General features: G+C 42.6%; 1 protein-coding gene across 2 annotated transcripts in view; it reads left to right on the forward strand.

Annotated features, from left to right (window-relative positions):
• The window catches only part of grk3 (G protein-coupled receptor kinase 3), a 71,903-nt gene that overhangs the window by 34,645 nt on the left and 22,018 nt on the right, over nt 1-15,240 (forward strand). For both annotated transcript variants that reach the window (XM_086301840.1, XM_086301841.1), the window contains exons 3-13: nt 5,633-5,706; nt 5,845-5,946; nt 6,681-6,755; nt 8,269-8,330; nt 8,437-8,488; nt 8,793-8,884; nt 8,972-9,071; nt 10,214-10,292; nt 10,827-10,957; nt 13,048-13,142; nt 14,463-14,570. In XM_086301840.1, coding sequence (XP_086157966.1) covers nt 5,633-5,706; nt 5,845-5,946; nt 6,681-6,755; nt 8,269-8,330; nt 8,437-8,488; nt 8,793-8,884; nt 8,972-9,071; nt 10,214-10,292; nt 10,827-10,957; nt 13,048-13,142; nt 14,463-14,570 — 970 coding nt within the window. The remainder of the gene's footprint in view (nt 1-5,632; nt 5,707-5,844; nt 5,947-6,680; nt 6,756-8,268; nt 8,331-8,436; nt 8,489-8,792; nt 8,885-8,971; nt 9,072-10,213; nt 10,293-10,826; nt 10,958-13,047; nt 13,143-14,462; nt 14,571-15,240) is intronic.

Raw genomic sequence — 15,240 nt, forward strand, 5'->3', positions numbered from 1 at the left:
GAATCAGGGGATGGATTTGATGCAGGAACCATACTAGTTTTGCTTATACATAATTTGATGTTCTGTGTGTTCAGTGGTTTTGAAGGTTCATAGTTACTGAAAATTAGGTGAGGGAGTAGTACGAGTCTTGCAAAAGAAGCAGTACTGAAGTTTGGTGGTATTGTTACTTAGGACTATTGTTACAGACCACACTTTTGTTCTTTAACGCTGGCTTTTAAAATCAACTTTCCTTTCAAAGAACCTGAAAGTCTGGTGTTTTCACTTGTCCTCACGCCACACCATCTCAAAGAGAATACAGATATGCTGATAAATCATGGGATTAGCTGACACTGGCTTTGTTGACTGATATCAGCAGATGAGATGGTATTTAGCAGTGTAAGTGGTATCTGCTGTTTCACACCGGGTTTGTGCTGGATGTATGCGTCTATATATAATCGGTTTGTATAAGCTGGCACAGTCAAGAATAATCAGTGATAACAGTTGATGCAGTTTTATTAACAGCATTGCATTTATTGCCTTTATTGAGTTCGAATTCATTTCAGGCATGCAGACGAGAAGACCTACACAGACTTTGAGCAGAAATGCAACTGTGTTCTGCATAATTTGGACATGGCATTTGAAAAAAGCTTGCATATGACTCACTTGTGCAAAAGTTGGGCAGGACCTGGAAGATTTGCTGTGGTACATGGAGCTATGAATTCTGCTGTCTACCAAAACATCATGAAGGAGAATGTCCAGCCATCTGTTAGTGACCTCAAGCTGAAGCACACTTGGATTCTGCGGCAGGACAATAATCCAAAACACACCAGCAAGAAAAACAAAATGAGGACTTTAAAGTAGTCTTCCCAGAGTACTGACCTGAATCCAATTGAGGTGCATGACCTTAAAAAGGTGGTTCATGCTCGAAAACCCCCCCAGTGTGAGTGTGAATTACAAGAATTCTGCATGGATGATGAGTGGGTCAGAATTGCTCCACAGCGCTATGGAAACTCATTGCCAGGTATCACAAACTCTTTATTGCAGTTGTTGCTGCTAAGAGTGGCCCAACTATTTATTAGGTTTAGGGGGTGTACACTTTATTAATAGTGACAAACATACAAAAACCAGGAAATCAGGAAGGCGGCAAAGACTTCTTTCACCCCACTGTACATGACCCCTAACAAAATTGTCTGTGATACTATCCTGAGTGGATGCAGTGATATATTATACACAGGTTACTTTCATGTCAAACAGGCGAAGTGAACTTCATGTATGCTTAATTTCTTTAAAGGAAAGCAGTAGTAACATCCGTGACAACTAAACTGTTTGCACATAACTGCCTATGCATATGTAGAAGCCCAGGTTACCCTCAGGATCCTCAGCATACACAGTGACTGTGCTGTAAATAACACTGAGAACAGCAGCCTGGGGTTCAAATGATCAATAGTGCATTGGAAAACGAGCCCCTCCAATGTACTGCTGTAGCCATTTAATGCTGGATTCATTCCTCATGCTGTGGCTGTGCCGTCTCTGAAATCAGCTGTGTGACATCACCAATCAAAACAAATTGCCAGCACTGTGGGATTAGCATTTTAGCAGGTTATGGTGAGGGTGTTCAGTCTGTGTGGGCAGGGTTAGCAGAATACTTAACATTGTTTGCTAATCTTGAAGCTGTACTCCAATGAATGTCTGTCACATCATGCAGTATATGCACACTCAAATGCACCGCCGACTGGTGCCGCTCACTCCCACCAGTAAAGGTCAGCGTATGTATAATGGAGCACATGCAAGTCACCTCTCACTCAAATGACCCTTCAATAATTTTATTATTCTTACCCCTCAGCCATAAAGGGAGGATGGGCTGTTTTTGTCACCTCGCCAGTTGGGCAGGCAGGCAAAGTGAAGCATTTGTGAACTAAATGTCAACAGATTCACAAATTACCCACAATGCCACAGCTCATTTTAGCGAGTGGGACTGGTCCCGTCATGTCAGATTAGCTTGTTGTGGATGCTAACAAGCAAATACAACAGGCAGACAGCTGGCATCCATAACTCCTAACTAATGGATGTTTGGTGCCACATTTGTTTCTGAGTACAATTTTTAAAAAGTCTGCATGTATCGTAAATCTAAACTGCAAGGTGGGGCAGGATCCCTGTGTTACCTACAGCTGTACGTGTACAGAGTTGGAACACTGCAGCTATACACAGCGTGGTCAGTGTGTGTGTGTGATGATGGAAGACTGAGGCAGTCAGAACATGCCAGCTTGATATTTTTAGACAGTTCAGGTGATCTCGCTAATGAGACAAAGCTCAAAGGAGCTGGCGCCTGAAGTAAGTGTGTGTGTGCGAGTGTGAGAGAGAGAGAGAGAGAGAGGGTGGGAGAGGCCATTTGTTGAATTAGCTGGGCAGTGTTGAAGTGTTCAGCGATTAAGTTTAATCCTTGAGTCTTGGTGATGTAAGGCCTGACACCCCCCACCCCCCCCCCCCACCCCCCCCTCTCCTAATACCTCTCCTGCATGTTTGGTCCTTGCTTTTGAAAACCTGTCTTTGTGTTTGGGAGGAGGTTGATTGTGAGGGTAGGAGGGAATGCCCTGTCCATTAGGCTGTGTAAATATACAGCATGTGTGGATGCATATGAGGACGTTTATTCGTCAGACTGGAAATGATGCATCATGTCTGTAGGGGAAGATAAAACGGAAGGGAAGAAGTGACAATATATGATAGTAGACGTGAGGCCAAAAACAAGTGCCCTAAACTGAATCAGTGAGGACAGTGAACTGAAACAATAGCTGCTTTTTAAAAGCTTTAAAGGGAATTTTGTGATGTCCAGTTTCTGATTTGTGTAAGTAAAGTGTAGAGCGCTTTTTTCCCCCTTTTTGTCTGAACCAAAGAAGAAGCAGGCCTGTTAATACAAGCCTGATTCAAAGGCATGTTGTACGATATATTGCACTCTGATTTAGGGCTGCCACAAACGATTATTTTGATAGTCGACTTGTCACCGATTATTTATGCGATTAGTCGACTAATCAGATCATGCATCCATTGGACGTAAAACGTACAGCTTATTGCACCAGCAGCATCTGCTCTTATATAACTATCATTAGCTTACATCTTTAAGTGTTTAAGGTATGTGCTAACTAAAAATAAAGACAAGATGATAGTTTATGAAATTTTAATGAAATTTGCAGATAGTTTCAGTGAAGTTTAATAAACTCCTTGCTATCTAAAATATAACAGGACACCGGAGTAAATTCTCGAGCATCTCACACTTCTGATAATCAGTTGCCTGCTTGACGTTTATTCAGCTGTGTAAAAACTATAACTTTAATCTCAGCCAAACCGATTTACTCAGGAACAAATAAAATACTAAAAAAAAAACCAAACAGTATAATTTTAAGTTATCTAAGTCACTCATATATCATGTTTAACCTGAGTAGCGAAAGACGGTGGTGGGTTTGAATACGATTTGCCGGGAGTCTGGTGTTCTCAATGGCTCTAGTGAGCCTTGAGCCCCAGTTAGCTATCAAGCTGGTGGGTAACAGACGTCTCCGAAAACGTTGGAGCGCTTTTGAAAATATGTGGTGTCTTGATCACACACACAGGGATGAATGAGTAGTGACCAGAGGTGGATCGATATCAAACCCTAATCTTTAGAACTGTGCTCACTGGTTGATTCTGTTTTATACGCGACACATGCTCCTCACACAAGGCCTGAGGTGGTACCGCGGCTTGTCTACCAATCAGAAGGTTGCCATATGTCCATATGTTGAACTGTCCTTGAGAGAGATCCTGAATGCTGAGTTGCCCCTGATGTATCTTTCAGAGTGTGCGTGTGTGCGCAAGATTGTATGATAAAATAATGTATGAATGTGTGTATGTGGTTGGCTGGGTGAGACTTGTGGTAGAAGTACAAATCCAGTATAAACCAGCATTTCTTCAGACACACAGCTCATTTTGAGATGGTGGTTGATCATTTTGAATATGGGCAATGGGTCCATTTATTAGAATTTCAGACTCCTGTTGATAGATGTTGTTGATCAGAAGCAACTTTTCCATCATTTGGCCTGAGTGGAGCTGACAGTGAGTGAGTCTGGGCTGGATTTATGGCACATTGTTATGAAAATATAGCAGGGAAATAAGTGAATTTAAGACACATCTGTGTCTTACAGGACATGTGGGAGGGTGAGAATGAACGGCTTATATTTGTTTAGCCATCTATTTTTGCTCATACGTGATACTAATCGGTAAAGCCAAGATGCAAAGTCTTGAGTGTCAGCATTGCATGCGTACCGGTTTCTGTGGACAGTAGCTTGTTATACCTGCCAGTCTCGTGCCTTCATTTGTCTCCATCCCTAATGTACTGCTTCAATGTGTGTTTGATGGGAAAATGTCGCTGACATTCTAAGGACGGCAGAGGAGGGCCGTAACTGCCTCACCAGGCCTCCTGGAAGTGCCACAGTCCACTGACAGTCTCGTCTCTGTCGCTCTACACCATTCTTCACACATTGCTGATGGCCACAGAGGCTATTACCATGGCAACAGTGCCTCTCAACCCTGCAAGCCACATGGAAGTGTGTTTTGTTTTTTGTTTTTTTTAAATCCCCCCACCCACCTTCTCTCTGATGATGTTTCGAGTCTTTATTCGATAACAGTGTGAGATGTCTGTCCATTGTTGGTGTGTTTGAGAGCGGCGCTGTACTTTTAGCCAGCTAATCTCCAGGGCCATTTTCTGTAATTATGAACTGTGTGTGTATGTGTGTTGGTACAGTTGTAAAGTGGTGAGTGGAATTAGTTGCTTTCGTGGCCTTTCTTAAGAATAAGACAGCTTCAGTCTTTCTTAAGGCTCATACAGTAAATACAGCTGCTTGGGTTTCAGCTCTGTGTTCTGCCAAGTGTTTACGCTGTGTGTGTGTGTGTGTGTGTGTGTGTGTGTGTGTGTGTGTGTGTGTGTGTGTCACCTCATGTTGGCTATAATACTATCATGTATTTACAGAACAGTCACATTTGTGCCTCAAGTTTGCTTTTGTATGTTTTATTGTCTAGTTTTATACCAAATAATTTCCTTATTGCCTCTGTGCTTGTACATTCCACTGTCATATATTCTGCTTATTTCACATTTCTTTGATATGCTTAACAACTTGGAGGAATTAAAGTCATTATGATTAGAGGCATGTGAGGTACGCTGATGAGCATATCGTACAGATTGATAGACACATGGTAAAATGGTAAATGGCCTGTATTTGTATAGCGCTTTATGGTAAGTCAGTAACTGCATCAGTGCATTACCTACCTAACTAAATGCCCAATGACACAGTGTCACATGTGGATCAGCTGTAATCCTAAAGCTAACACTGGTCGGGACTTTTGGTAATACCATTACTATGTTAATGAGCTATAAGAGGGTGATGTTTCATAGACTGTTAAAACTGTTACATCCACATACATCAAAAAAAGAAAGTTAGTCTAGGCCTGTTATAACTTGGACTTTAGGAGAAGTCGAAGGAGATCTGCTCGTCCTAAGTTTATGTTCTGTCTTATGTTTAATGTTTGGACTCCACTGGAGAGGCTAAAATCATTGTTGACCAGCAGACTGATAAATATTGCTGTTGCACTGAGATGTATACTCACTGTATTTTTGCTTTGTGTCTCACAGGCTTCCTGCTCTTCAAGGACTTCTGTATGAATGAAATAGATGAGGCTGTGCCTCAGCTCAAGTTCTACGAAGAAGTAAGTGTCCCATGCCCTGCGAATTAGAGTGCACAAAAGGGCTGGATGACCAGCTTGGGGCCTGTAATCCTGCTAATTCAGATTGAGCCTTCCGCATTCTGTGGTGTCGCTAAGCTGTGTGTGTGTTTTCTGTTTCAGATTAAGGACTATGAGAAGCTGGACTCTGAGGAGGAGCGGTTGAGCCGCAGCCGGCAGATTTACGATGTGTACATCATGAAGGAGCTCCTGTCCTGTTCACACGTGAGCATGCGGCCTTAACATCCACATTTTGACCACAGGACTCTGGTTCAAGCACACACAGACAAACATGCACACACCTCATGGGCATCTAATGATCCGCTCCCTAATATTCTCTTCTGTGAAAGCCGAGGAATCTGAGAGGTTTACGACACAAAGAGATCAGGAAAGCCACATTGTTGAAAAATATCAGAAAGAGACTGGTCAGTGGAACCTGGGATCATAAATGGAAACCAGATGCTTTTAGTAACAAACATTGAATCCCATATCCTCGATATTAATAATTTAATCTACAATTAATAATTTACTAGTGATGTAAATCCATACTATACTGTTGTTGGACCAATCCCGATCCCTGTAAAGCACAGTATACTCCAGTCTTCACCCTGCTTCTTCCTCTTCACCCGGCTTCTGGAGCAAGTCTAAACAAACACACACACACACACACACACACACACACACACACACACACACACACACACACACTCTACTGCTTTTGTCCTCATGCAAGGCAACAATTTCGGATGTAAAGCAAGCACGGTGCATGCTGGGGCTGTCTAAATGGAGGAAGTTATTAAACACCCACCACCCACGCAAACCCAGATATTGGTGTTGCTCTCTGCAGCAGCGTTACAGTAGGGGTCGCACATGCTCACAACAGAAAAAACAGAAGTGAAATAAATGTTTATGCTGCATTTTTAATGGCCTTTGGTTTTATTTCCTCCTCTTTGTCTTAGCCATTCTCTAAGAAAGCAGTGGACCATGTGCAGAGTCACTTGGCGAAGAAACAGGTCCCCCCAAACCTTTTTCAGGTAAATACTATTTGATCTCTGAAGCTGCACTTGTCTGACTGTGCTCTTTTAAACATGTAGGAAAAAAAAAAGTGAAGGATGGAAATAGTTTGATTTGATGATTGTAGACCTTTTACTTGTTTTTATATCAGCTCAGCTCATTGCCCCATATATTGCAAAGGAAACGGTCACTTGTTGTGTTTGATCCCACATACTCCATTAGTACCCTGTTGGTGGAGCCCTGACCCCAAAATGTGACTGAAGAAATGGTGCTTCCATTATTATTGTGCAAGTTGTTTGATGAGAGACACACAGTGATATCCTGCTGCTCTTGACAGAATAAAACTGGGACAAAAACTCCTCAGTCAGGTTTCGAAAACCTCAACGGTCAAACAGAACAAACATGAAACTTCCAAAACTTGTTAGTGCTGCATTGATACATGCATTTAGAATAGGTGGCAGTAAGAATGACTGGACTGTGAGCAGGGCAGGAGTCATGCATGTGTTAGCATATTTGTAGTTGTTGTTTTTTTTTTTAATGATGCCACTCTGCATCACAATGAAATGTAACATTTCATTAACAGACAAGTTTGTAGGTCTACACTGACTTTTATAAAAGGCAAGTGCCGCTTGATGACATGAACAGGGCCAAAACAAAATATCAGAACAGCAGCATGCAACACTGCACATGCTCCTTAGAAAGAAAATACCTGTAAAACTGTGTGTGTATTGAAGGAACATTTTAGGATCATAAATCACTTTGGTGGCTTTACTTAGGTTCTGAAAACCCCGTGGAGGTTTCTAGAGGAGCACTCATCTCCACCTTTCAGTCCAATGTACCAAAATAAAAAAATCCCCCCACAAAAACACCACCTATTTTGTGATTTATTTATTTTTTCTCCATTCTTAATTGACTGGTGAGGTATGCGTGTGTGATTGACATGTCATGTCCATGTCAAAGAGTATCTATAGCACCTGAGTTGTACCAGATTCCCTTCTGTGCTCAATATTTGAACTTTATTGTTTTCGTTCATGCTGTTGGTAATTAAACTTTTACCATGGCATCGCTTGCTAAAATGCCACCCAGGAAAATTACATGCAGAGCAACACAGACAGGAGCTGTGTTTGAGCTCAGAAAATCTAATCAGCAACTTCCTCTTTTAGACTACAACATGGCTTATTTTGTGGATATAAAATTATACCCAGTGACTCTAAGATGTTACATCAACTTGTTAGTATTTCCTCTATATTTTCTCAGTCCTTGGGTTGTATGTGCAGCAGTAATACAGTACCTCTGTGTTACAACTGCACAAACAACTCAAAGACTCTTTGAGTCACAAACAAGATGTAAATGTTCAGTGGGCATTTCTGTGAAACAAGTTAGCTCACAAATACAAACCAGGTAAACAAGGCTGAGGCTCAGAAACAGTATGTGAACATGCAGTCCTGCCCACTCAGGAAAATAATTCACATACACCTGCAAAGCATTTTTGTCCACACATTTGCTGAAGAGAGTGTGTGTGTGTGTCTTTAGCCATACATCGTGGAGATCTGTGACAGCTTGAGAGGAAACATCTTCCAGAAGTTCATTGAGAGGTAATCATACTAGATGCGTTTTATTTTTGTTTCTCTTCCTCTTATTTTTCTTCAGCGGGGGGTGGTAGCTGACATCACATGTTGACATTTTGCTTTTTTCCTCCAGTGATAAATTCACTCGTTTTTGCCAGTGGAAGAATGTGGAGCTCAACATCCATGTGAGTATGGGGGACAGGGGGATTCTCCCAAAAGTTGACTATGTCTTTTTTATCTTATCGACTTAATGGGTTTGTAAAGAACCGTGTGGTTCTTTAGCAATTCCCTCCATCCAATGAAACACACCAGCAGAGCTGCCGAATCCTGAGATGTCTGGAAACAGACATCCGCTTTTTCAGATGGTGGGACGCAACAGCAACCTGAACCAAACGGGCACGTCCACCCAGAGTTTTCTGTCTCTGAGAGGAAGGCCATGTTTTTCTTCAGCTTGAGTTAAAGTCTCTGTGCTCCTCTCTCCTCCTTCAGCTGACCATGAATGACTTCAGCGTGCATCGGATCATCGGCAGGGGCGGCTTTGGAGAGGTGTACGGCTGCAGGAAGGCAGACACGGGAAAAATGTGAGCTCCGTAAATGTATTGAAAGGCACACCGCTCGGTGCAGTTACCTCTGCATGTGTAACCTGTGTCTGTCGCTCTGATTGTCAGGTATGCCATGAAGTGTTTGGACAAGAAAAGGATCAAAATGAAGCAGGGGGAGACTCTCGCACTCAACGAGAGAATCATGCTGTCATTAGTGAGCACAGGGGTGAGTTACACACCATGTTTGCACCAACAAAGGTTTTATTTTTTCTTAAATACTCGGCATGTTTTTAAAAATGCAATTCAGTACATTGCAATATGGTATACCAGTAAAACATAGTTACTCATACAGATCCCACTTATTCTAAACTCTCAGTGCTGCACAGACTTCCTGTATGGAACAGACTGCTTTGGTTTGAGCGCACAGGTTAAAAACAGCCTGAGATATTTTCCTCTAAAAAGACACTACTTCCAGAAACTACAAACAGAACTTTGTTTTCTGTCCATTCTTCAGCTCACCTCCCCTAACACTTAGCCCATGTCTTCTTGAGTGGGCAAGTTAAATATATGTGTATGACATACTGTTAAACAGACTCCACCTTAAGCAGTAAAATATTGCCCACCATATTCTCACTTTGACTTTGATTTCCACATCAGAAGGAAAAACATTTATCAAAGAAGAAAACTGATCAAGTTGATTTTGGGGGGAAATAAAGCACAATAGCATCATCGGTTTATTTTCTCTACAGAAATTCTATTCATTCAAATTCCCTTGATTGTCCACACCCATCCTGCAGTAACTCTGTGCTCCATCAACAAGGCCCCCTGAGAGACTGAGAATCTCTGCTGTAGCTGCAGAGCGGTGTCAGTTCAGACAGGCCACCGGGCAAAGCTCAGCTGACATCTTTCTTCAAATCCAGTTAGGAAGTCTCTCATTGGACGCTCTGTTTAGCCTACCCCCTAACCCTTTGCTTACCCACAGTTGCTGCACACCTGCAAGCCGTTTTGAACCCCATGCCCACTGAAGTTGCTTCCTTCATGCTGAATCTGCTTTAACTGTTGTCATATCGATGATATTATATCATCGATGCCTGTGCTGTTCCTGCTGGGTCATTCAGGGGATACCTCAATTTATAGCCCTGATGCCTAATGTCAGTGTCCCTGAGACTACAGTGGTCCTGAGTGAAATCCATCTTTCTGATTTAAAAATCGGTTTTTTGTGCTGCATGGGTGTGTTTTACTAAAGGTCCTCAGTTCTTTTTCCACTACTAGCTGTATAACCCATTTTAGGAAAACCACAAGAGTAAGGTTAGCTGGGAGGAGTTCACTTGTAGACTTTAAACTCGTTCTCTCTGCATCTTCCTTCAGGACTGCCCGTTCATTGTGTGTATGACGTATGCCTTCCACACGCCTGACAAGCTGTGCTTTATCCTGGACCTCATGAACGGTAGGATGTCCCACACATTCCTTCCTTCCTGCCTTAGATTAAACTCCTGCCGAGTCCAATCTGTCCTGAGACACAAAGATGGGATTACTCGGACTGCCAGTCGCCACTCAGGCCATTCCTCCCTCAGGGAGTTGATAGGATTTTGATCTCATTGATGACGCCTCACACCACCTGCCTGTGTTAGATTCTTTTGCATCTAAGATCAGCCTCCTTTTGAAGTCACACCTCAATGTTAAGTATATCCTGATCAGGACTGGCCAACTTTCAAAGTCAACAGTCACCACCAAACAGTGTCCACTGCTCGCTATTTGAGCTTCAGTTATGCTAATGAATACAGATAATCATTAGCTCAGTGAGACAGCTGGAAAAGAGAAGAGTGTCATAGAGAGCCTGCCATCGATTTTCATTTTCTCCCCCACGAGAAGGTTACCACAACTTATGGACAGATATTGATTTAAACTGAGGTGTTTTGATGTCATGCACTTACTGTGTATGTTTGTGTGTGTGTGTGTCTCTCTCTCTCTCTGTGTTCAGGGGGTGATCTGCACTACCACCTGTCTCAGCACGGCGTGTTCAGTGAGAAAGAGATGCGTTTTTATGCAGCTGAAATCATCCTGGGTCTGGAGCACATGCACAACCGCTTTGTCGTCTACAGAGACCTCAAGGTAGACTCCCCCTGATTCCAGACGGAAATCATCCTGAACACAATCATTCCTATAATCAGCATATTCCATGACGTGGCCAACAATGAGTTTTTCCTGTCAAAAGAAACTTAAAAGCAGCTTTTCATACAATAAATTCTGAGGACTCATTTTATGCATAACCTGGAATCTATTTACAGTGGACTGAGGTGAAATTTATACCCAACATCCAAGAAACCCTCAGGACAGCCTCCATCTAAATAACTCAGGTCCTACCAGCTGGTGCATTACTGAGCTGCATTACATATAGGTTTCCCTAATATTTTGCCCCGTTAATGTATACTGATCTGTAGCAGGAAAAAAAACAAACACACTTAGAAGCTAGCTGTGGTGTAGGGGATTACTAGCTACTACCTCTGATTGACTTAACCGGGTGTTACTGCCGACGTCAATCGTAAGTCTACGGAATTTACATTTGCCCTTGCCCAGCAGTTTTAAATTTCCTTCAATGTCACCTGCTCTGGCCCCTGGAAGACAATTGACTATGGTTGCTGGTGTCTCTAGCTTCACATCATGTCTTAGAACAGAATCGCCAATTTGCAGAGTTTGGTCCACACACATGAATGGGGTTGATGGCATACCAGGGGCTTCTTCTGTGCTTCCTCCTCACCGTCACTCAGTCATCCTGTTTTCCCGGCTGCTCACGGCAGTCTGTTGGGGCAGAGCTAACGGGGCTACGCTACCTTCAGCTGCACCAGCTACAGGGGCCTGGCTAGCTGCAGGTTTTTCAACGATGCAAGCTGCGTCTCCAGTTCAGGGACCTTAGCCTCCAGAGCTGCAAACAGGTTAATTCCATTACAAGTATTGCTATTTCTAAAGGAGGCCGATGAGTAACTAAACATCTGACACACAGAGCAGGAAAGTGCTAGAGAGACAGGTCAAGAGGCCATGTTTCCATTGCGTCGGCTATGAGCTAAACTGGCAAACAGTCATCTAAAGCAATGGAAGACATATTGTAGTAAACAGCGTGTTTTGCACAGCACTAAATAAAGGACGGGAGTATAATAATATAATTGACAATAAATGATAAATATAATATCATCATCCAATATAGGACTTGAATTAAATCAGTCCAACAATTCACCTCACCAGAATCTGTGTCTGTGGCTTATTACTGCGGGGCACTGGACACATGCTCTCCACGTTCAACTTTCAACTTACAGATCCTTTTTTTTGTATGTGTGTCTTTTGTATCGTTCATCTGTAAAAGCAGCACCTTTCATATTCCATGCAGTCGTATAAATCCGCCTCTGAAAATAGTCCCTCAACATATTTGTCCGGCTTAGCTAAAACTGAAGCGACCAGCTGTTTCAGGAAATCGCTGAGTGGTTTAAAAAGGTAATGACCACATACAGCATCTGAGCGTTTTTCTACTTCCCGGGAGTCGCACAAAGCAAGAAAACACAATTTTGTACTTCATAGGATTTATTTACAATCAGAAAATTTTTTAATATCACCAGAGTTTTAATCCTTTGTTTTAAAAAATCAAAACAACCAAAACTGCAATGATTATCATTAACTGCACATCAGAACCTGTGCCATGTTCCCTTTAGATAACAGTTTGCTATTCAGGCTGTAAAAGGGGGATTCTAACTTTTTAGATAAGCATCCCTTAGTCCACTCACCCACCGCTGCACCTCCACAGCTTCACGTTTCATAGCTTCATATCAACCAATTTGTCAGCTGTCCTCTGTTTTTTCTCCGATTCCCCTGTTTGGACTGGCTGCCATCATAATGGATATATTTTGCTGGAAGTCAGGGAGCAGTTTTAGTGCTTCAGTAAACAGTGCAGTTCAATGCAAATAATACTAAGGCAGCGTTGGACAGAAAGAAAGAGAGTGAGCTCCAGATGTGCCAAACGGCAGAGGATAACCAGGACAGGAGGCGCTCTTACTGTCTGTATTCACACAGAATCTCTGCTAGGGAACGGAAATTGTAACTTAAGTCTTGAATTAGTTAGCTCTCCAACATTGTATCCTATGCTTTATCGTGTTATCTCTCACATTCTCCATCACCCTCTCCATCACTCTGCCTATGTGTATGTCCTCCCTCAGCCAGCTAATATCCTGTTGGATGAACACGGTCATGTTCGTATCTCTGACCTCGGCTTGGCCTGCGACTTTTCCAAGAAGAAGCCCCACGCCAGCGTGTAAGTTCATCTGAGTTTAACTCTGCACAGCATTTACGTGTCTTGGGGTAGGTGGGTGGGCTGGCTCATAAATGTAAATAAATCTATATTAATATGAAATACAGCTGGCGCTGCTCGGGGTTCTCTCTGAACATCTCTCGCAGTGATTACATTTTAAATGGGTTGGACTATCTCAGCTCGCTGCACTTTGACAAGTGGAGAGGATTGTGCCGACCTGATGGATCATGCATTAAAGGGCAAATAAAAAGAGTCTGTGGTGAAGTTCCCAAGAACGGAGCTGTATTAAGTTACTGTTAATGCAAGTCAAACATTTCCTGCTGCTGCAGCTTCACATTAAAAGCTTTTTAAGTGGTGAAACACATTTTAATTGAATATGAAGTAACCACAGGAAATGCATTGTGTTGCTGCGTACTCTGCTGATTAATGTGCTCCTCGGAGATTGTTAGTGAGCAAAAAGACAGCACTGTAATGTCTCGGGCAGCGAGTTGTCAGAAAGAGATGCTGAGGAGGACAAACATCCCACTGCAACTTCTTGTCCATCCAGTCAGCGATGTGGGTTGAAATGATGTCTTCATATTGGTTGGGTGAGTGGTGATATATGATACACCACTATTACATGAAGTGTTCTTCAGTAAATCAGCGCTAACTAATCAGTTGCAATTCAAAGATCAGTTTTCTGCCCATGATTGTGGTGCCTTTAAAGCTTTGTGTGTCAGGTCCACAAACATAGCGGTGGACTGCTGTCCATCACACGTTGACATTTTAAGTAGCTGTGCAGGACTGGCAGCGTGCTCCTCAGTTGAGATGGAGACTGGCAGCAAAGCTTGAGTGATTGATCCCTAATACGTCAATGAATTGCTTCGCCCTGCATGGATCATAATGTGGAGCTCAGTGAGCTCGCAGCAGACATTCAGCATCTTTTCATTACAGTTATTATCACTAATATTTTTAACTGTCTACTTGTTCATTGTTGGCGAATATTCTTTCTTGGATTCATTTGAATATTTTCAGACATGTTATCTTGGGCTCTGTTCATTGTTATTTTACATGATTGATGCTCCATTTATGCTGATGTTTATAGCTCTACTCTCCTGCAAACGATGAAAGCTAAACACAAGGGCCTACATTGGGTTCAGTTTCAGTAAAATGAATTTCTGCAAAGAGGTGTAACGAATTGGTACTTCATAACTAGATTAAAAAAATAGAATAAAAAGAATAAGCCCAGAAGGGCTGACTGTCCTGAACATCTGTATAATAATTATTGAGAGAAATACCAATTTCCTGCATTCATTGTTTTGACGTGTGCTGTGCTTGTTGCAGTGGCACTCATGGCTACATGGCTCCAGAGGTTCTTCAGAAGGGGACGGCATACGACAGCAGTGCCGACTGGTTCTCCTTAGGCTGCATGCTCTTCAAACTCCTCCGAGGGTAACCACTCAGGCTTTACTTGTTCCTCTCAGCTCATCTATCCCCCTTGCTGCACTGTCCTGACTTCCTGTCAGCTTTCAGCCTGCTCTGCCACTCTCAGTAAACTCTTCGAATCTGCTCGCTCGCCTTTCTCGGCATCTCTCACCAGCCTGCTTTCTATTTGGTGTGTGATTGATCTTGTTTGTGTGCAAGCCTGTGTGTGTGTGTGTTTGTTTGATCTGGAGTGTGTAAATGCCAGAGGTCTGGGTACAGTAGGTCAGAAATCCGGTAAAAGCAGTTGTGTGTGTGTGTGTGCGTGCGTGTGTGTGTGTGGGGGGGTGTTGGGCGGGTTTGCTTATCCTGAGTGAGCAAAAGAGAAGAGCAAGTGTGACGTGAATCCATTGATGTTCAGATCCATGTGTTTGAACACTTTAAAGAGGAAGAGTGTGCAGGCCTTTGGTCAAAGGTTGTCTGCGTCTTTCAACACTAGAGTCCAAATTCTCAGAGCTGGATGAGATTTCTTTTTCTTTCTTTCTTTTTTTTTTTTGGAAACCACTTAAAGCAAGATGTGGTCAGTATCATTGTTTTCTTCTTTTTACACACACATATACACTGTCTCACACAAGTGAGTACACCCCTCAAAATTTTGTAAATATTTTGTTATATCTTTTCATGGGACAACATCGAAGAT

Source organism: Aulonocara sp. 'chitande type north' Nkhata Bay, linkage group LG7, assembly GCF_057382095.1.
Source record: "Aulonocara sp. 'chitande type north' Nkhata Bay isolate Kocher_YH1m ecotype deep benthic linkage group LG7, A_spYH_male_GT1.1, whole genome shotgun sequence".
Classification (NCBI taxonomy): domain Eukaryota; kingdom Metazoa; phylum Chordata; class Actinopteri; order Cichliformes; family Cichlidae; genus Aulonocara; species Aulonocara sp. 'chitande type north' Nkhata Bay.